General features: G+C 36.3%; 1 protein-coding gene across 3 annotated transcripts in view; it reads left to right on the top strand.

Annotated features, from left to right (window-relative positions):
- Prex2 (phosphatidylinositol-3,4,5-trisphosphate dependent Rac exchange factor 2) overlaps positions 1 to 23,649 on the top strand; it is a 273,671-nt gene that overhangs the window by 234,130 nt on the left and 15,892 nt on the right. For all 3 annotated transcript variants that reach the window (XM_047553955.1, XM_047553962.1, XM_047553971.1), the window contains 2 exons: positions 119 to 309; positions 20,639 to 20,741. In XM_047553955.1, the coding sequence (XP_047409911.1) occupies positions 119 to 309; positions 20,639 to 20,741 (294 nt within the window). The remainder of the gene's footprint in view (positions 1 to 118; positions 310 to 20,638; positions 20,742 to 23,649) is intronic.

Below are 23,649 nucleotides of genomic sequence, written 5' to 3'. Positions count from 1 at the left end.
ACAAACTAATTTTAGTTTAGTCTATACTTTAAAAGCTGTAACAACTGTGAGTTGCATCCCATCTAAAAGGGTTTCTACAAAACATGTTGAATTTTATGTTCATCACTTTTTTCTGCAGCTAATGAGGCCTCTCAATGCTTTGGATGAACTTTATCGACTGGTAGCCTCATTTATCAGATCAAAACGCACAGCTGCTTGTGCAAACACAGCCTGCAGCGCCTCTGGAGTTGGACTTCTGTCGGTTTCCTCTGAGCTGTGCGACAGGCTGGGAGCTTGCCACATCATCATGTGCAGCAGCGGAGTGCATCGGTACGTGAGCTTCCCTGCCTTTCTTGCATTTGTTAGTTCACATCTTAAGTGCTGCTTCTTGTCTACAGATGGGCTGCATGAAATCAAAACTGGAGACATCAAAAGGATGCAGATGCATTTGGAATAAAATTCTGGATGTTTTCTGATTTTAGTACTTATATTTTTAGTGAATACAAATTTAGTCCTACAAATGAATGCAAGCCTACATTTATACCATGGTGACCCAGAATCTTATCCTTCTTGCATTTATATGAACCATATTTGTATTTTAGGTACAAAAATGTGCTTCCTTATTCACTGTAGGGATTTGCTTAGAAGGAGCTAAACTCAACGAGCTCAGTGATACTCTTTTCTCAGTAGCTTGATAGGCATTCCACTGTTCAGTGCTTCCCATCCTTGTAGCACAGGTGCTATGAGCTCCATGCTACCCTGGGGTTGCTGCTACCTTCCTCCATTGAATAAAATCATTAATGGTCTAGGAGCTCACCCATTATGCTCTTCTTGAGAATACAAGTTTGAAATCTTTGACAGGTTCTATTCAGGTGGTTGTTTGTCTGGGGCAGCCAAGGCAGGTATGTGAATTCATGTGGCTTCATCAGACTCAGACTTGTGATGTGAGTGGGCACCCCCAAGTCAAGTTCCTCTTCATAATCCTCTTTCATACTCATGATGATATGAACCCTTATAGATGGAAAGCAGAGGCAGAATTTTAGTCCTTATCTTAATCTGTGTAGGGAGCAAGTCTTCTCTCACAAGACTTAGTTCATAGTAGTGGGCCACTTAGATTTTGAAGATGGTGTTTACTTATTTATTCAAATCTACTTGGTACTTAATCCATGCAAAAGTTTGCAGATGGAGCTTCACAGCCTGCTGTGTAACATCATAAAGTGGGGCATCCATCTTGGAGACATAAGGTGTGAAGAACAGCATCAAAAAGCTAACAAAAACATTAATAATAAGATTAAAAACAACACAATGAAGAAAATGACACACACACAAAAAAACAGACTATAAGAAAAATATAAGTGGCCTAGAAAAGTTACAGCTGAAGAATGAATTTACAGGGGCAATATATCTCTGAGATGGTGAGATCTGGAAACTTTCCATGAAGACGGTGATGTTTGAATGGGGGTTTGATGGATTGGGTTGTAGAGGTAGAAAGGGCTGAGGGGCCATTCAAGGCAGGAGCCTCTCTCTGTGAAATTCCATTTTGACGTGGTGTGACCTGGCACTAACTTTGAAGCCCCACACAGCACTCTCTGGCTTAAGAAACGTACCAGGACTATTTCTCTAAAAGGAACATTACATTCTTGTAGTTGACAAAATACATGGAATTTTCCCTTTGTTTTGATTGCTGTGTACCTTGTGCACTATTGTAAGCTTACTAAGAGCTTAATTGAAAATCTTATCTCCAACTGAATGGATCCAATATTATTTTATATCCTTTTAGTAGCAGAGACTTGATCTCACCTCTGATAAACTCATGTTCATTCAGTCTGTTTCTGTTCATTCATTCATTATGCATTCAAATAATCAGTGGCCACAGAGCATGAAATAGGTGCCAATGCTGATCTAGTTGCTGGCAGCACTTGCACTGAAAAAGTGAAGTCCTTACTTTCAGATAGTGTGCATTGCATTGGGATAAAATAGATGAGAAACGTGGTTATGGCAGGTGGAATAAATACACAAGCACAGAAGTCAGAGGAACAAAAAGGTTACACGATGGGAAGGAGAGGTATACCTTCTGATAGGAGTGGGAGGATTTCATTATGTGAAATAAAAAAGTGAGTCCTGCTCATGTCTCGGAGAAAGAGTTTTCCTGCCATGGGGAGCAGCATTCCCAACACCAGGGGGGAGCCTGCCTTCTGTATTCAGAGAATGGCAAGCAGTCCACAGTGGCATCACCTGGGCTGTGTTCCTACCTTACCCTACTTTACTGTAATAGTTAGATGCACCTGGTCAATTAAGAAGACACTTTCCACTTTAACCTCTGTAGATATACTCTTACCTCTGCGTTAACTTATGAAAAGTTAATATAATTAAATCTCCCATTTGATGCCAGAGAACATGACCATGTGCAAATTACTCTTACAGATGTTCCATGACAGTTTTAGAATTCAATAGGTGTTGTATAAAAGAAACATGTCAATGTTTCCCCAATATTTTATATTGCTATGTTCATTGATTGGCATGCTAGAATTTTAAGTAACATTAATTTTTAAAATAATTTGACTTTCTCCATTCCTATAATTCAAAATAAACCGAGCTTTAGTTAGTTCCTTTCGGAAGATATTAAGACTTAAGCCCCAATGCACCATAAAAGGTGCTGAACTTAAAGTTAAACCTATTTGAAAATCCTTTATTTTTCTATTTTGTAGGATAAGTGAAACTTTAACATAATCTTTAATATTTCAGTGAAGGCTTGGCTAAGATTTTTTTTCAGAAGATAAAATCTGTGCTAATTTATACTGGAATCCAAAATCCCACAGAAGACTGTTCTAAAATAACCCTTTAGTAATTCTAATACAGACAGCAAGGAAAGAACCAGGCAGCTCCCCACCTGAATGAGGCATGGGGTCAGGTTCCAACACAGGGGAGAAATTCACAGGGTTAATCAGAACAAACATCGCACAGGTTGTCTTTATCATTTACTTTTTAAAATTAAGATGAGAAATAGTACAAAGTATGGTATTTACATTAGGCTATCAACTTTCTGCCTTTTCTGGCTTTATTGGGCAAACACAGGACCAAAAATATTTTGCTAAGTATTGAATTATATTGCATATGTTTGATATTAAAAGAAAGAATGTGGATTTCAGAATGAAAAGGCAGACTAAATTAGCATTAACGTGTAGATATTTTGATGCCAGCTTGAATCAGATGCCAGAGCTGCATACAATAATGAATATAAGATTAGTAGGAATCAAATTCAGGATGAATTATTAAAATGTCTTCATAGCACTAAGCTTGGCTTTGTTTTTCTTTATGTTATGGTTTGGATCTGAAATGTGCCCCAAAGGCTCATGTGTTGAGCTTGGTCCCCAGTGCAACAGTGTTCACAAGTGGGGCCTTTGGGGAGTGATTGGCGCATAAGGGCTCTGACCGCATCAGTGGATTAATCCACCGATAGCTGAATGGACTATTGAGAGGTGGTGGAAAATGTAGGGGTGGGGCATGTCCAGGAACGGTATTTCTTCTCCTCTGCCCCTCCTACTCTTTTTCCTCTGTCTCCTCTCTCTGCTTCCTAACTGCTATGAGCTGAGCAGCTTTTCTCTGCCACACCCTTCTACCCTGATGTTCTGCATCATCTCAGGCCCAAAACAATGGAGCCAGCTGATCATGGACTGAAATCTGAGCCAAAATAAATGTTTTCTCCTCTCAGTTGCTTTCCTCACAACTCTGTCAAGTAATACCCATTTGGACATTGTTTTAGTAGTATGTATAGCATCTTAGACTGTTGGAGCTGCTATTACAAAATACCCCAGACTGGGTAGTGTTAAAAAGAATAGAGTTTATTTCTTACAGTTCTGGAGGCTTGCATTTCAGGATCAAGGCCTCCCACAGGTTCAGTATCTGTTGAGGGCACCTGTCTCTGCTTCCAAGATGCCACTTTGTTGTTGTTGTTGTTGTTATTTTTGTTTTTAATTAATTAATTGATTGATTGATTGATTTATAGACTCTTTGTACACAAATGGGGTACAACTTTTCATTTCTATGGTCATACACAATGTAGATTCACCCCACTCGTGCAGTCATACATGTACACAAAGCAATGATGTCTGTCTCATTCCACCAACCTTCATACCCCTACCCCCTGCCCCCTCTCATTTCCCTCTACATTATCTAAAGTTCCTCCATTCTTCTCCTACCCCCACATCCCACCCCCAATATGTATCATCATCCGCTTTTCAGGGAAAACATTCAGCTTTCAGTTTCTTGGGATTGGCTTATTTCACTTAGCATGATATTCTCTAGTTCCATCCATTTACCTGCAAATGCCATAATTTTGTTCTTCTTCATGACTGAATAATATTTCATTGTGTATATATCCCACATTTTCTTTATCTGTGTGTCTGTTGAAGGGCATCTAGGTTGGTTCCACAATCTAGCAATTGTAAATTGAGCTGCTATAAACATGGATGTGGCTGTGTTACTGTAGTATGCTGATTTTAAGTCCTTTGTGTATAAAATGAGAATCGGGATAACTGTGTCAGAAGATGGGTCCATTCCACGTTTCCTGAGGAACAAGATGGAACTTTGAATGTTGTATCTTTACATGGCAAGAGGAATAGAAGGAAAAGGGGAGGGAGGCAACTTGCATTTCTTTTGTTTTGTTCTTTCAGTTTTTGTCATTTTATACCAGGGATTAAACCCAAGGGTGCTTTACTTTACCACTGAGCTACTTCCCCAGGCCTTTTTTTATTTTTTTATTTTGAGACAGGGTCTTGCTTAGTTGCTTAGGGAGTAACTAATTTGAGGCAGGCCTTGGACTTAATCCCTAATGCAATGGTGTGCAGAAGTGGGACTTAATAAGACGTGATTAATCATTACCTCTCTGATAATTCATGTCATTATCCTGGGAGTGGATGGGTTATCTCAACTGTGTGTTGCTAAAATAGTGAATTAGGACCTCTCTTGCCCATCTGCCACTCATCATGTGATGATGCAGCAAGAAGGCCCTCACTCTAGACTTAGAAATGCCGGCCTCTCAACCTCAGACTTCTCAGCTTCAACTCTAAGAATGAAATCTGTTCTGTATAAATGACCCAGTCTTAAGTATTCTTTACAGTGGCACAAAAGGAACCAAGCCTTTCTTGTTATCTAACTGATAACATGATATTTCAACCAGTGGATATACCAAAATTTACTAAACACCGTGTTCTATGATTCATCTTTCCCCATTGCACACAATACCTGCAACAAGACAACTTTCTAAATGTTGATATTTAAGTGCCATTTTATTTTCTTAGTACAAGAAACAAAAATATCCTCCAGTCAGAATTTAAAATTAAAGAATTTAAAGCTCTTTGGTTAATATATTGTTGTTTAGGCTCTCAAGAAGATTGTCCTTTTATACAATATAATTAGTAGGGTAGCTAGCTGTGGAGTACTCTCACACCTTACCTGGTCTTCAGAGGGTATTAGAATCCATTTGTGTATTGTTTCATTGCTAGAAGTGAAATTATATTTCCATAGTGTTTTAATTCTTATTTCTTTATCCATAAATGAAAGCACTTGATACTTTTTGACTTTTCCTTCCTACAAAGACTTATGCTGTTTATATTGTGTATATTCCTGCTTTATTGACAAAGTTATTTTTTTTGCCAAATTGAACCTTGTTAAGGTATTGAATCAAATCAGCACTGTGACTTTTCAAGTTCTTTTCTGTACCCATGCCAGTTATTTGTTGCAGGCAATCAAAAAGCTTGCTACAGGGGATTTCTAAATTTCCCTTTTCTTTCTTACTGCAGCATCCTTCCGTTCAATGCAGTATTTTAATTTGTTTTGGTTCTTTATTCCCACCCTGCTTAAATAGCCAACTGTTTTTTTCTTTAACCAGTATATATCAGTATACTGCAAATGTTACCCAACTCAAAGCCTGTGTCTTACCGAGTAGAGAAACAAAGACATAATTTTTATTGTACACATTGCTTTCTGCTTCCTTAGCCAGAGGGATCAAGTGAATAGAAAGTTCCAAAGAAAAACCTCAAAGAATAAAGGATATGTCAAAGAAATTTCTAGTGAGGGCAAGAAATCTCGAATCTTAGTTTTTCTTTCTAAGGACTCATTCCAGAGAATTTTTGTTCTCATACTCTTCTATTTTTAATGATGGATTGTCAGTGTGTGTGAGACTTGGTATGGCCCTATGGCAGGTGGGTGATTTGAGTGCAGGTCTCATGATGCCAACTATCCTGTGGTCTTTGAATCCAAACATTGGAGATCCGTATACCTGAATTACCTTTTTCTTCATGTTTCTTGGGAGGTTGAATCTCTCCCAGGAAGCAAAGCTCTACATTTTAACTAAATATACCTTGAGTTCCATCATCTGAAGGGAGGTGGTTAGTGACACCATCAGGAGGACCTCATTGTCTTTGTGACTTATCAACACCCAGCTCCCATTACATGAAACTCTCCTGTGGGTACAGTGCCACACAGGCATGAGGAGACGTGGCGTGCAACAGTGGTCATCGTCCGGTTAGCTACTGCTTGCACAATCCAGTTGCTTTCTTTAATACACTGCAGAAGTTAGCTTTAACATATATAAAATTTTAAGAATCGAATTAAAAGGATACATTTCCAAAATGCACTTATCGGTTGGTAATTTGGAAATTAAGCACCATAAAGGGTAGTTGAGTTCCCTGGGTCATCCTCCCTGCCCTTTGCCCACTAGCAGAAGCTTGTGTTACTCATCATTTAACCATAGTGCAGGACCCAAAGTATTATTGTGAGCATTTGTTAAAGAGTTGAAAGTCAGGAGATAAAATATAAAAACAACTAAAAAGGAATTTGTACTACCGGTGTGGTTCATGGAGTAGTTTTTATTTCAAATGAAGATCAATATGAACTTTTTGTTCATATAAGCATTTATAAGAATCTTATTCAGGCAATTCCAATGAATAGTTTTAAAAATCACTTTGAACTTCTAAAGGACTCTTTCTTAGTAATATTTTATTCTGTCATTACCATGACATCAAAGGACAAATTGACAAATAGGCCCAGATTAGGTAATGAAGTCTTGTAAAAGTAGAGCATTCAAGGTAACCTGACTTAGGTAATCAGAGTCCCAACAGGGCAAACAGGGAAGCTGCATCTTTTCCACTGTGTGCAGATAGGTTAAGAGGAGTGGGTTAGATTCTGTATGTGGGACAGAAAATAATAAATTACTTCCACAAGCAAATGAAGGTTTCAAATGTATCCATTTATTTTTTGGTGCAAAAATGTTTGAAGGGATCTAGTAACAAGATTAGAGGAGACAGTGGAATTTTAAATCACTAGAAAGATGACTAACTAGAACTGAAGAAACACTTCCGCCAGCACATGATTCAAGAATATTGTACATTCTCAGTAAGAAGTAGTTCTAAAATTATGTTCCAATTTTTAGAAGGAAAAAAAATATACTGCAATAATGGGGCTCTGAAAGACAGAGAGATCCAACTTATGATAGATAAGTAGCAATGTCTTCCATAAGTGTCCATCTTAGTCTCATGACTTCCCTTCATTAGAAGTAAATCCAGAATTCTGTGTTTTATTGAATTTTAAAGTTGTCAAATAAATACTAAATTTATGCTTATTAAGACAACTAAATAAATAAGAGGTATTTTTTTGGTTGGAATAATAGGGAGAAATCAAACATTTCAAACATAATGACTTTTCTTTCTTTTACTGTTCTATTATCTTTTATAAAAGTTTTTTACCCTAAAAAACTGGTCACATTTTTCAGGGATATCATTGTCTGATTGTCATCTAGTATCTTTGCTTGATTGATACAAATCTTGATAGATTAATACAGTAAATTATTTTGAAATTTTTATTGTGTTCTTAAGGGTACTATGAACAAAAGTTAATTAAGCAATATTTCTGAGAGTGACATATTATTGCAGGTCTCTAATTCTGACATTTGTGAATCTTGTGATGCTGGCCAAACAGGCCTCACTTTCAGTACATATAAAACAAGAGTTTATATGTGATTACTTTCCAACATTAAAATAGGAAAAGTCTAGGTAATCATGATTTGTTGAGCACATAGTATAACTAAGTAATATAATTAAGCATATTTCTATAACTAATGTTATTGGTTATATTTCACCTGAATTTACCAAACCAAATTTTACTTCTTGAGCTTATTAATGAAATTTAAGTATTTATATTACTAAATTTGTATTTAGCTATGTAACAGTGATAAATACAGAATCTAGTTTTAAAACTATTAACAAGGGCATGGTTCTTCAATATTTATTTTAAATAAACTGAAGTTATTGTTTTTCCTAAATGTGCAAAATTATATTAAAAGCAAAATAAAATTCCAGTCACTTTTCTGGGTTATATTCTGAAGGGATTCAAGGTTAGTGCATCTGTAACCACTCTGATGAATGACATAAAAGTTCTTCATCTTCTGTCTGTTGGAGGACAGAGTATAGGTATCTCACAAGTACAAATGTACATAGACAATATTGATATTCACTGGAGAGCCTCCTTCCTGTCCTCTGTGCCCTGATGGGGAGATGCCTCAGAATAAAACATGGGAAGGATCAGCTAGAAATGTATGGAAACATAAACCTCTGTTCCATGTCTTGGATAAATAGCTCAGAGAGAAAACAATTACACAGTGTTGAAGAACTAGGGGGACAGATGAACATCGTGTACCGGACACCTCTTTTAAATATTGATGTCATCAAAGAACCTGTGAGAAGTGAGCATAGAAGTCAGATGGCAGATGGGAGAACACAGACCCATAAAGGTGGTATCAAGCAACTTTAATTAGCTGGGAAGGGTACCTACCCAAGCTGTTCAGTTAAATCCCAAAAAGTAAAATAGAAATAAGAGTAATAAAGGCAAAATGAAATAAGTTGTTGAAAGAAACGAGGCTGAAGAATCTAAAATGTAGGGAAGCAGATTCAAACCTTAACTCTCTGATATGCATACACATCCTCAGCATAGCAAATACCTCCTCTAGGGTCTAAAAGCTTCTCCATTACCCAAAAGGTCAGTGGTCACCTCTCTGCTAATCTTTACACGGAAGTGAAGTCAAAGAAAACACACCTTAGTGTGCTTCAATAGAAAGGCACAGGGACTATATAATTGTTTATGCCTGGCAGTTGGTTTTTAAGCCTAGGTTTGAAGATATACGTGGAGAACTTGCAGTGAATGTATTGAAAGTTGTAATAGAAAGTCCCATTATCTTTAATGAAAATTTCATGGCTAATTCCCTGTGCAGTGCTGAAAATGTGCCCCTTAAACTCAATTGCTTTTTTGCCTTAAGATAGATGGAGTGAGTGGAGTATTCAATTTAGCTCTGCTTCTGTCACCAGGATCTGGCTCCAGCTGTTACCCATCACTTCTGCATTCTGTTCTGTTGTTTTCCACTGGGCCTTTCTCTGCCTTCCATCTCTCTCTCTGGATTTTTTTTTTTTTTTTTCCCTTTTTAAATACCCATTAACCCCTTGCCTTTCTACTCTCAAGACTATAAAACACGGGAATGCAGTACAGCCGTGGGAAGATTTCATCACTACTGTCTGTTTGACAAGAGCCAAAGAATTCATATATCTGGATAGCAACAGTTATCCAGATATCCAGGGATTGTTTCTATAAATTATACTGAAAATTTGCCTGAGTGATTACTGGGTTTTGGATTACGGCTATTGTTGTACTGTCATTCAAATTGTCTTAAAGGGAGAGAGTAAATATTTAATGTTCTATTGTGTGCATGTGTAAGATACGATAGGATAATTCATTGATGAAACAAATAGTCTGCTCTCTTTTTTCACACACACACACAAAGTGTATATGTGCTTCAGGATAGGGCTTCTCAGTTACCGGGGAACAAGAACATAAGTGCTGGGTTTTTGAAATCCCTGTTGACTTGTGGCAATTTTCTCAAGCTTTTCATATGTCACCAAGGCATTGCTAAGGGTGAATAAGATGGGAGAGATCAATAGGTCAGCAGCTGGCCTTTCCATATTAATTTTGTGGGGTTCTGCCTGTAGAGAAAGACAGTAGCCTTTTGGGGATTGATGAGTGCTTAACATACTGCATTAGACCTCAGGTGTACATTTCTGTTCAGTGCAAGGTAATAAAAGGGAGCAGGGAAAAATACAACCATGCATGGAAGTATTGGTTTCTTCAGTTGGGTGCTTCATCCTAGTTGTCAATAGACTTTTCACAACAGTACTCTGTGCTCTGTAGTTAAAAATAATTAGAAACTAGAATAAATGGGATCATTGCAGGAATGAACACGTTTGCACAGAACAGTGCATTTTGTATAGAAAAATGCAAATCTGTAGTGGAAAAAGAACACATACTCCATTCCATTTATTTTTATTACTTGATCGCTTTACAATCGATATATTTACTTAGCATGCTTCAAAATACTTACTTAGCATGCTGCAAATCTAGTTCCTTTTTAATCATGAACACATTTTAGAACGACGAGGCCCACATCCCTAGTGCAGTAATTTGAGCTGCTGAATTTGACTCTGCCAAAACAATGCATTTAAAATACAAATGCCGGGATCAAGGTTGTGATTGTTGAATTATGGATACAGGGAGCTGGGATTCTCTAAATGTGTTTGTCTACGTGATGCGAATTTGGCATCCTGCAAAGAGCCCTGGATTTGTAATCAAAGAAGGGTTTATGAATCTTGTCATTTACTCCATGTTTAAACAAGGAAGTGAGTGTCTCACCTGGTCTCTCAGAGACATATAGGTGAAATGGGAATAATGGTTTCTTTTGCACAAAGATGGCGTGAGCATTCAGTGAGCAGAGTGCATTATATGTGGATGCATCTCACAGGATCTAGCATTGGTGAGTACTCTGGTTGTTCAGTCTAAATCTGTGCTTTCAGCAGTCAATCCATCTTGTCATTGAAGAGTTGAAAATATGAAACACATCTAACTTTATTTTTTATTTTTGAGATCCTTGGGATCAAACTTGAAGCCTGGCACATTCCAGACAAGCACTCTCTCACTGAGCTGCATTCCCCAGCCCACAAAAACATCTTCTTAAAATGACTACATCATATCTACTAAAACAGAGGAAACCCAGTAAGAACCATTACAAAATCACTCTATGGGGTCACCATAGGATGAAAAGGAGGAATGTGAAAAATACAAAGAGTTTACTTTCTGATTCATAGGAAATAGAATCCACAGAACCCCAGGCCCTATTACAGTTGCATTTAGAATCCTCCTTTGATAACTCATAGACAGTCATCAAAGAATAGCAGAACAGCTCCCACTGAATTCAAGGTTAAGACATTTACTTTCCTAGAGTGAAAAACCAAGAGCATGGGTTAAAGACAAATATTTAGGACTTGAAAAGAGTCAGGTGTTTTAGCATTTGTTTATTCTTATTTTTCAGGAGTGTACATGTAATATCATTGGCACATATTAGGTAGGAATTCATGTGACCTTTTCAGTAAGGATATGTTGAATGTTCAGTGGGTCTCAAGAAGTATACTAGGGTATCGAAGGGCTATGAGTAATATAGAGATTAGTCTAACCTGTTGTTGTTTGTGGTATTAATGAAAATCACATTTGTTGAGAATATACTGCATGCTATATATCCTGTGCTAAGTATTAAACATGAGTTATTCCATGTGATCCTAAAAATAACACTCTGAGGTATATACTATTATTAAACTCAACGTGTGGAAGAGAAAACATCATTTAAGAACTTCAGTAACTTGCTCAAGGTCATGTAGCTCTTAGCAAACCTGAAATCCTACTCAGGAAGTTTCCTCAGTGTCCATGTTCTTAATCCCTACACCATTCAGACAAGTATGTAGTATGATTGGAGATATGGTATGTGACTTAAACTAAGGCATGTGAATGAGGTCATGTAAATGAGGGAGCACCACTTGAGAATTTGAAATGGCAAAGAACTATAAACATTATAGTTGAAGCATGCATGGAGTAGAAACCAGGAAAACCAGCTACCATATTGTAAAGACCTTATATTCATTTGAACCTTATAGTTCAAATGTTTGTATTTTCATGTGCACTTTAAAAGATCACCTTGGCTCTAGAGGAAGACCAGTGGGAAGAGAACAGATAGGGGATTGTTCCAGCCGAAGCAAGAGATGGTATTAACAGTGCAACTAAAGAGATTTGAGGGATTGTAAGAATAGGAGATTAGTAAGTCTCAAGTGTGCTGCAGTAGATCCGTTTACACACAGGACTGCGCAAATACATTAATCTCTTGTAATGGATGAGTTTAATTCAGTAATTTGGGGATTTATAAAATTCCTGACCCAAGAGGGGAAAGATAACAGGTTATCAAAAATGCTTGACAAAGATTTTTTGGAAAGCAATCATTTTAATCCTGACCACACCCATTGGGAATGTTTTGTAAAAATAGAAAGGCTAAGGTCCTTTAAAATCCCTGTACAATGCACCTTTAATAAATTAAATAATTTCTGTATCTCATTTCTCTTTTTTTCCTTAGGGTCAGTGAATCTTTAACCTACAGATGCTTTCTTTAGAGCTGAATATGAAATAAAATGGGACCCCAGGAAAAACTAAATATATTTTGAAACTGAGCAGAATCATTGACATTTTCCCAACAGGTAGAAATGTACTTTTGGCTTAAAAAAATCATTGAAATTAATCTGCCTTAGACTTCCCAGGACAGAAGTTCAGATGACGCCCTGGAATGCGTAAAATCAGTTGGCATTCCCTTGCATCTGTCAGGAGAAGCATCTGTGTTTCAAAGAGTGGTGTGAATAGCAGCAGGAGCTGCTGCATGCAGCTCCTTGCACCTTCGTCATCCTCCTGGTTTTGAAATAGGTAGACATCATGCCTCTCCCAAATTCGAATGCTGCTCAGGTAGCATCAGCTTAGTAAAGTATCATAGAGAACCACAGTTGATTAGATTCCTAATAAACTTGTTCACAATAGTCGCTTGAACAAAGATAATGACCTGGCTTTTAATGAAAGGAGAAATACAGAAGAATCTCAGAGTAGGGGACATAATTTCATGTTCCAAAGTCTGAATCTGTAAGATTCTAAATATAAAACTCTAGCTATATAAAGGCACAATTCATGGGAAGGATGTTATCAAAATGATGGGTTTCTCAGGCTGTCCTTCTATCTAGCCTCCCGCAGGGTGTGCCCTAAGGGAATTTTCTCCCTCTTGTTTCTGGCACTAAAAGGTGGCACCTTAGTTTTAAAGGGCGGTGGAAATGGTGCCACACATGTAAAAGTTCAGAGCTAAAAATCAAAATCCGATTGTGAGTAATGGGTGGAATCCTACATCAAGGCAAACCTCGCTGATTTCCAACATGTCAACAAATGTTTACTTATATTACCAAGTACACAATCAAATTAACCTGTGAATTGGTACAGGGGAGCTAATATGAGTTTCTTGATTAACCAGTTTGTCTTCGATTGTTAGGGGCCACTTGTGTCTAGTGTGTTTCCATAGTCACAACTACTGTTCAGCACATGGTCCCTTAAACTTAGAAAACCCTGACATATACCTTTTAGAATTTGAGTATATGTCTATCAAATACCATATTTTTCTTTTATTGTTAATTAATTTTGGTACTGGGGATTGAACCTGGGGCCCCCAAATGCCCTATTTTCTAACTATATATTAGTCTGCTAATAATAAATAGCATGCCAAAAAGATCACATTGGTGCAAGGAATTCAGTTACATCATTAATGCTCAAAATAGTTAAAAATTGCTGTTCAGGCAATTTTTGAATTATCAATATGAATGTGCAAGTTCAGCGATTGCAGGGGACTTTTTTAGGGGATAGTTTTTAGTGGCAACTGAGTATGTAACATTTTTTGAAAGGAACAACAAACATTTTCAAAATAATGTTCAGTCCCACTGTAGTTTTCTAAATGTGGGGAAATCATAAAGTACTTTTTTATTAAAGTTTGCATTTTCTGCTTTTGGTTACTTTAGAAAGTTTTTTTTTTTTTTTTCACCTCAACATCTGCATAGTATCAGTTTATGACAAATTGAGCTACAAATTTAGAGATTATCACTCCAGTTTTTCATGTGTTTAATGTGTTTTATTTAATGTATCAGATGATAACAATAATCTGAATAACCCTCCTCCACTAATAATAAAACTCTTTGAGATTGCCCCCAAGAGATAGCAGTTTGATGATTAACTACCAAGCAAAGCATCACAGGTCCTGCAAATAAATCCACTGGAGGGAAACAAAACACAAAGCCACTACCATCACATTGTTCTGGTTCCTGTCAGGTTTTTGTTGTTGTTGTTGTTAATGGACCTTTATTTTACTCATTTATTTATATGCCATGCAGAGAATTGACCCCAGTGCCTCACACATGCTAGGCAAGGGCTCTACCACCGAGCCATAACCCCAGCCCCTCCTGTGAGTTTTTTGTGAATTCTGCATCACCCTTGTGGCCCAAAAGAGGTACTACATTTCACCCTATGGAAGATTGGTGTCCTTGTTCAGTACAATTAGGATTGACATTACACGAGTTAGTAGACCTCTGGAAGTCTCAGAATATAGTCAGAATTATAATGATATTTTTGTATGTGATTATGGTAAATTACAAATATGGAGAAGGTTCTTTTTGAGAATTTTTAATATAAAAATGTCATGAATCTTCTTAAAGGGGAGGATTAACATGTATAAAAAGTTCCTTCAAGTGATATGAAGTCTTACAAGGTGAACTAAATATGGTATAGTTGATATGCTATGTTTAATAAATGGATAAAGCACAATATTTTGTTTGTAAACCAATTTTAGAAACTATGATTTGTCTCTCGTGAGGCTTAGTTGAGGAGAGACGAGAGTGGCAGAGTGTGCCTCGATCGTTTTGTACCCCAACATCTGGTGAACAGGAGACTATTTCACATGTTTTTCCTAACCTTTAGCTCTGCAGTTGGGCATATAAAGTTGAGACCTGATGTCTGGCATCTGTTGAGACAAACTCTTGAACAAAAAATCATAAAGAATTCTATCAGTTTTATCAGCAAATACCAGATTATGGTCAGGTGAACTCTAACTGAACCTCAATTTATGGAAAAGATGTTAGTGGAAGTTTGTCAGTAACTTTATGAAATCGTCATAACCCTATCATAATTCACTCCAAGGTTTCCTTAATGAACACCTCTATAAAGAGGTTAAATAGTTAAAATATGATGAGGTTTGTGAAACTGGAATTTACAAAAAGCTCCTGTTTCTCAGATTTTCAAAATAATATGTTGCTGATAATGAGGAGACTCATGCGAAAACATACAGTATGAATTTATCAGCAAAGAAAGACAGAAATGGACTTATCATGGGCAGTGCTGAGTGACTACACAGAGCACTTCAGATCTTCCTTACAGACTTTATAAAGACAGTGCACCTGCTTTCCTCGTCTCACAGATGAGGAATGGAGACTGAAAGAGTAGAATTAACAGACCAGGATCCCACAAGATTGTCCCAACATCCCCATGTCTCTGAATGTGAGACCCTTTCTGCCAACTACCATTCTATATTTGGGAAGATGTTCCAAGATATTTTGAAAGTCGTGATAGACAAATAAAATTGGACAAACATTCCAGATTGGAGTGAGTTTTCTGTAATGGTACCAAGACATTGACCACAAGACAGAAAGAAGTTGTAGGTTGGGTGGAGTACACCTGGTATAGCAAGGAGTTAGGGTAGGAGACTTTAAGCATCAGGATGTAGAGCTTTGATTTTGCAAATATTGCCATTAGAAAGAAACTGAAAATGTCTAGAATTAGGTATTGATATGATGTTAAGACTGGGTACTTTAGTAAATTAGTTAGCAAATTTGCTTAACAAATTGTATTTTAATATCATATAATGTAAATGTTGAAATTCTTTCCATGTCAACCAAAGAAATAAATAAGAAGCCCAACTTACTCCTAAATTCTGACCCCCAAGGCCTGCATGTTTGGGCCCAGGCTGTTTCCTTAACCTCATTGCCTTCATCTTTGTGTGTGCACTTATGTACAGAGAGAGCATCTTGCTTGCTTGTGAGCAGACCAAACAGGTATTAACTTCAGGGCCTTTCCATTTATTCCTCCTGAAATAATTTTCCCCAAAACAGCACCTCCTTCTGCCATCCCACCTTTCCCACCTTCTCTTAGTGCCATTTTACTTTATAGTCTGCTATAAATTTTTTTTCTAGACAACTTATCCCCATCTGATACTATCTGTTTGCTTCTTTGTTTTTTTTTTTTGTTTGTTTGTTTGTTTGTTTTGGTTTGGTTTTTTTTTTTTTTTTCTTCCTAAAGTTTGATTACCGAAAGGAATGGTACTTGACTTTGCTTATTGTTATACCCCAGACTCACTGGAATGATGGAGACTTGAGATCTGAAACTAACTGCCCTCTTTAAGAAGAAGAATAGAAAGTCACCAAACAAAATGGAAATGAAAATTATTATTTACTCAGAATGCCAGAAAAAAACAAATTGTAAAGTTTAAAGATAAGCATTATAAAAATAAGCAAAATCCAGAAAAATAATTTTATTACTTTATTGCCTCACCCGCTGCTATTCTTTTTCCTCCCACAATCTTTTTAGTAACATTGTCTTTGATTGACTCTTCAAATCATAACAGTTTAGTCATATGATATTCTGTTAAGAGAATTGAAAATTTTTCTATATTTTTACTAGCATGGCTGATGGAATTTAAATACTGAGAGTTTAGAAAGCCTTTCAATGTCAAAATGCATTATTGCAAATGTCTTGTAAATTTTTAAAAATTATTGTGAAATACAGAAAAAGGAAAAACCTGTATAAAGTTCTTTAGCATATGAGCCATAACGTTTGAAAGAAAGATTATTCAACAGAGTAACTTCTGGCTTTATGCATTTCCAACCTGTTTCTTCTCTACCACACCCGTACTTCCCAGTCCTGGGGACCCCAGGACATAGTCATATTTCATCACAACCTCTGACCTTAAACTTCTCTTCCAAACGGGATGACTTTGTGCAGTGAGCAGTAGGAATGTTCTGGAAGCCATTCCTACACCAGGACACAATAACCTAACTATAAACAGAAGTCACTGTGAATCACATAAATAAGCCCTAATAAACCTATCCTCAGTGCATCTATAACTCAACTTCTCTTAGGTCAGTTCCAGAAATAACCACCAGCCATTTAAACACTACACATCAGGACAGAAGGAAGATAGAATGTGAAGAAGACAGCAATTACAACCTTGCAGTTAAATCATTTTGGTTTTGCAAGTTTTATAAAAGCATGTGACTCTTGAGTGTATTTCAAGGTCCCTGCAAGAACCTTGAAAAAAGATGTGTACATGTAAGGGGCCCTGGAAACCAAGCATTTTTAATTTTGCTGTACATTCACTTCTACTAGCACCTAATGGTACTTGTAGGTACAAACTAGACTCCAAGGGGGAAGAAAATACACACACAAATGTATTTGTTAACAGCAATTCTGTGGAAGAAACACAAAGAAGTACTTTCCTATTCATTTAATAAATACATAATATAACAAAGTACTTCGTGTTTCTTCCACAGAATTGCTGAATCGAAGTGTCTTAAATTTAATTGGACCCATTAGCTATATAGGTACATCTATCATATTAAACTATGCTAACTATCTGAGTGATTTGGGATCTCAATACAAAATATGTCAGGAAGATATATTAATGAGAAACACAGGTATATTAACTCTTTCCCTGTTGGTTCTATGGGGAAATTAACAACTTCTGTATAATTTTACCACTTCATCAAGTGCACTTCCTCACAAGTACAGGGCAGAACCAGTACTTAGAATGTCTTATTACGGACATAATGGTAAAACTTTTTTTAGTGAATGTATTTGTCTTTTTAGGAAGAATAAATGCTAGTCTGTGACATTTATTCTTATTTTTGCAACATCTAGGGAAGGAGTTGTCCAAAAAAATTTAATGACATAGCAGCTAGAGGGAGCTGAAAATTTTGAAGGCCCACATTTTCCAGATGGTATAAAAATATAACTTTACTTGAATTTTAATTCAACTGTCTAATGTGAAACTAGGGATGATAATAGAAAGGAGATTGGTTGTTCAGGCAAGAAACCTCATATTGAATGGAATTTGCTTAGAGCTCCTGGCCTTCAGAATGTTCCTTTCACGCTCTTGCCCAAGGTTACCAGATCATTTCTCCGGTGATCAAAAGAACCTATAAAATCAAATGATGCCTTATAAAACCAGACTCTGAGTATACATTTATGTACCATTGAAAAGCCATGTGCCATTTTGTGGACCTAGAGGCTTTTAGAGAATGCCACAATCAAAATGTGTCTTGAAAATGCTGAATTTTTTTTCTGGTTGGCATTCAGATTGATATAGTTGAAAGAAGATAAAAGCTATGAGGCAAATAATGATCTATTGACAGCAAAGTTGTGTATTACTGCTAGGCTTTTGTTAATGTACTTAATTTAAGATGATGGAATTTTTGTGATGCTCTGAGTGGAAATAACTAGGCCTCCATTGGATCCAGCAATCCTGAATCAAATACAGGAAATATTTCCAACATTTACATGGTTGTCACTTTCACATTTTGTTACTTTTTAAAAACTTTAAGTCAATCTTGGAACCTAATTGAATACACACAGTATTTAATATGAAAAGACAAATATAGGTACAGTTATTGATTTTGGATCTGTTGGGAAAGAAAATATATGTATCCATTTGACAGTGGATTTTTCTGGGAGGTGATATGTGATTGGTTCCAAAGAGGTGACACTTTGAGGTGCCCTATCAGAGACAATGTCACTGGCATATTGATTTTCTGATCATAGTTAAATTGGTTTAGTCTCTGGCAGATAATTTGCTGCTATACTGCTGTTTACTGCAACTTGAAGAAGGGAGGAATAGGTCAGTTTAAAAGGATTAAGAGAATGGATAAAAATTATAGGCTGTTAAAATATGCTCATAGTGTGTAAGTGTTTGTTATAAGTAAAGAAGGGTGAGTCATGCTTTATCAGGAAAGTACAGACATGTTTCAGCATGATTAGAAAAAGGTAAAGATTTTTTCTCTTAGTGTCATTCAGCTGGTGTAATGAGCATTATTGATTAAAATGTTAAGATCAATAAAGATTTAAAGTTGGAGTGGAGGAGACCTTACAGAGGAGAAAAAGGTTACGGTCTGTTGAGTAGGCAGGCAATTAAATGCTTTGTAGAAAATTGATTTCTTAAACTTGAACTGTCAGTTATACCACTTGGCCTTCATCGGCATGGATTCTACTGCAGAATGTGCACAGAAAACAATATGTACCCCTATAAGACTCATACACTAAATATTTGTGAACATTGTATACAACAAGAAGCTTGTTATTTAAGGTTTTCCAAAGAATTCTCCATAATGGTAATGAAAATGAAGCATGACTTGCCCTGCTCTACTATGCTTTTCATGTCATTGAACAGTCAATGAACTTAACTTTTTTCTCCTTAGAATGCAGATATGTATAATATGTGGTCATATTTTGTAATATTTAAACAGTAATGTCTTAAATCCCTCCTTTTCTCAATTCCTCAGGCTCAAAAATCTACCAAATGTATTGGACTTTTTATGTTACAGCCTCATAATGAAGCATCATGAGTCATATATTCCTCACACAGAAGCAAATCCATTGTTATTTCTGCTTATTATTATTATTTGTAGGGGAAAATACTGGACAGATCTGGAAAAATACATGACTAGAAAACCAAACCATACAGGGGTCAGGGCAAGAGTGGAGAAAAGACTAATCAAACTATCAACAAGTTTAAAAAGGAAGTAAAATCCACTAATATCAATTTTAAGTAAAACATCGCAAATTAATAAGCATTTTTTTGAAATATGTGCAGAGTACCCCTAAACAGTTCACAGGCCAACACCTGAAAATACTAACGACTAAACGTGGTCTTTAAGGGGTGCTATGGAAAAAAACATGGACAAGTCTAAAAGAAAGGGCTTAAATGGAAGGAAAAGAACAAAGCCTATTAGTCCCTCTCTTCTGGTTAGGACATGTATCTTAGGATTATTCTTAGTATTATATTTCCATATAACTAATTTAAGTTCCTTTAAAAACTTTTACAAATAGTATTTTAGATTGGGTTCAATAAACAAATTCTTTTAAATTAAACCTGACCTTTGTGAAACAGTGAATTTCACTGTTTATTTTTCTAAGATATTTGTGCATAAGTTTAATCTAGTAACTATCAATATGTAGAAATGAATGATAAACATTACAAAGATATTTCTTCTAAGTTGCATAAAAAATCAATAAGGAATAGTTAATTATAAAAGTTTTGGGGTTGGGGAGATAGCTCAGTCGGTACAGTGCTTGCCTTGCAAGCACAAGGCCCTGGGTTCGATCCCCAGCACCAAAAAAAAAAAAAAAAAAAAAAAAAGTTTTAATTTTCTTTGGAGGAGCTCTTTTACAAACAACTCATTATAAGTTTGTTTCAATTTTAAATTTTTAATCTATGACTCCAGTAATGTGCCTCTGTAATCTATTTTTATACAGATATTCTGGGTAGAAAAATCAGTGGTTCATTTTCTAGCTACTTTGATTTTGGTTGAATTCTGATTTTGTAATCAGTAGTTCATGCTTTCTGGAAGAGTGTTTTGGAAACCAGTGAGGTCTGACTTCCTCTTGCCTTGGCACACAGGTGCACCCTGAGCGTGACACTGGAGCAGGCCATCATTCTAGCCAGAAGCCATGGTCTGCCTCCTCGCTACATTATGCAGGCTACAGATGTGATGCGGAAGCAGGTGAGTCTAATGCATCTTTAGGGAGTTGATTTCTAGAACCTGGATTTGAGGTTTCCTTTGTTCATTTATCAGGTCAGGTGTCTGACTGGTGCCTTGATGTGTAGGGCACTTTTCCAGGCACATGACTTGCAGGTAAGTCATGGGTGAGAAACAGTCCTATGGGATGAGAATTTAGTGCTGACTCTTAGAAAAGGGTTCTCCAAGAATTTTGGACAACCCTGGAAAAAAGAACGCCTGGGCAGTAATTTCTAGGAGTAAAGGGAATTGGCAAATTAGGACAGGAATGGATTGGGGGCTTGTATAAGGAACAAGATAAAGGACATATGGAAATTTCTGGGAATTGTAGGTGATTTGGTAAATCTGGGAGAATGGATTGGGAGAGGGACAGAGGCAAGGAAAAAGAAGAAAAGATTGAGCCCTGCTTACTTCTGGTGATCTCTCAGAGACTTCCATTCTATGCTAAGAAGTATATGTATTGTTTCAAGGATAAAGGACTGACTTCAAATTTTCCTTTAGAGAATGAATAACAGCCTTTGGACTGTGTTTAGGTCACTGTGATAGTTGAGAATGAATTCTCTTGTTAATAGAATGAACTTTGTGTACCACCACCCAATAACTTTTTAAGAGTAGTAGCTTAGGACTGGGACTGTGGCTCAGTGGTAGAACACTTGCCTAGCATGTGTGAGGCACTGGGTTTGATTCTCAACTCTGAATATAAATAAAACTCCATCAACCACTAAAAAAAATTTTTTTTAAAGAGAGTAGTCATTTAGTTTTTAGAATTCTTTAAAAAAAATTAAAAATGCACTAACTTATAATTTACTGATTAGGAAATGGGCTTAATCTAGAAGAAAAGACAGTTAACCTACAGAATGACAAAAAAATCAAAAGACTTCAGTGTCTTATTTTATTCTATCAACTTTGAGCTACCACAACAGCAAATCTCTTTACTGATTTGGTTTAAGTTGTCCTGTGATAATGAGTGATTATTTTTAATATATGCTTATATAATTATGACTGCTTGTATTTATCAAAGATTTAGTGTATAACTCTTAAGCAAACACATAAATCCCTTTGGACTTGCTCCCAAGATTACAGTACAGAATGACAATCAAGCCAATGGAAAAAAAAATCAACAAAGAGACTACCACTGAGCTGGCATCTGCAGTGTGGAGATCAGGCACAGTGAGGGCATACACATGACACTTCTGAGTAAGAACCCAGGAACTGAAGATTGACAACCTAGATCTTAGAAGGTCAAAGAGATATTTACTAAGTAAAGGTTAGAGCTCCCAGAAGTATGTGATATACTGTTGTCCAGCTGGCAAAGGACAAACACAGATGCAAATTGCCAGAGGGCTCAGAAGAATTTTTGGAGCATAGCTATAAAAATTATGCTTTAAAAAGTAAATCAAAACTTATGATTCGCCACACCAGAGTTGGTATTTGCATTGCTGTGACATAAAGAGATTAAGTGCCTTTTTGTTTCATTGTGTTGCTCTTAGAGTAAGTTTCTAGGAGGATGTGGAGGAGCCATCTCAAAATTGTGACTTAGGGCAAGAAAAAGAGACTGGAATCAACCTTTCTTTAGAATATTCCACTAAGGAGGTTAAGTCACTACGTATATATTCCTGAGCTGTGGAAATGAATAACCATAATTCTAATATCTTTAACTTCCTAAAACCAAAAATGGAAATAGAAAAAATAGAGATAAAGCAAAGACGATGTTATATAGGCCCTAATAACTCATTTCGTGATGCAAAGCTCCTTATCAAGCATGGTGTATTTATATAGTATTCATACATGATATTTGAAATATAATTTAAAATACTGAAAAATTGTGCAGTTTCTTGTAAAATCTTCATTGATTTCTAAAGCTGCACTATTTTTCCAGTATTTATCACTCTTTCATGCTTTTATTTTTTTTTAATACATACATTTAGAATAGGTAACTTTCTTTGTTGCTGATTCCTTGGCACCAAGTTATGCATCCCAAAGAACTGATTTAAAACTTCTTTGTGGAAGATCTTAGGGCCCGGGACCCTCTTTCAGGGAAAGCAAGCAGGCTGCTGCTGTACAGCAGGTATTTCTGCAGTATTCCTTCTGTGGCTGATCATCTTTTCAGTATTCAGCAGAAGTACGTGGTGGGCTTAGTGGCCAGGATCCAGTCCCCAAGCCAATTCTTACCCACTTATGATCTGAGCCGTTAGAATACAAATCTGAATCAAAACTCTAACTTGGATTTTCTGTCCCTTTTGCCTTTCAACCTCAGAGAAAATTATTTAACCATTTAGACTCAACTCTTCAGAGATAGGTTAGAAAATTTACCATCTTTACAATATATTAAAGTATTTGAATTATTTCATATCAATTTGAATTTTTATATATTAAGGCATAATAATTTATTAGCTATATATTGAAGTTTTGCAATACATAATAAATAATATAACGAATAAGCTAAGATCTTCAGTTTCTTTCTAGAAACAGCTTTTTGACATGATTTATTGTTCTTATCTGTAATTTCAATATTATTTTCATGTAGAGATTTTGTGTATGTATTTTTTATACACATGATACTTTAATTTGTTGCTCGAGTTTGTAGAAAAGATAAAAGAAGGGAAAACTAACAAATGCCTTGCCTTTTTTATAATGATTATAATAACCAAAAGCAGCTCTTTTATATAACCAAGTGATCTGATTAATAAAAATATTGAGGTCTACACTTTCATTTTTATTATAAACTTATTAAAGTTTTCTATACTATAAATTATGCATACCAAATGTCCTTTGGAGGAAACCTGTACAAAAGTTTGTTATCAAGGATCCTACTAGTCACCAAGAACACAGTCCTGGGGATGATGAAGTCCTGCCTAGTCTCATGGTGGACATGTGTAGGCAAATTGCCATG

The sequence above is a fragment of the Sciurus carolinensis genome, chromosome 1 (genome assembly GCF_902686445.1).
Source record: "Sciurus carolinensis chromosome 1, mSciCar1.2, whole genome shotgun sequence".
NCBI lineage: Eukaryota > Metazoa > Chordata > Mammalia > Rodentia > Sciuridae > Sciurus > Sciurus carolinensis.
The sequence above is the reverse complement of the archived record's forward strand: the minus strand, read 5'-3'. Positions and strand labels throughout refer to the sequence as shown.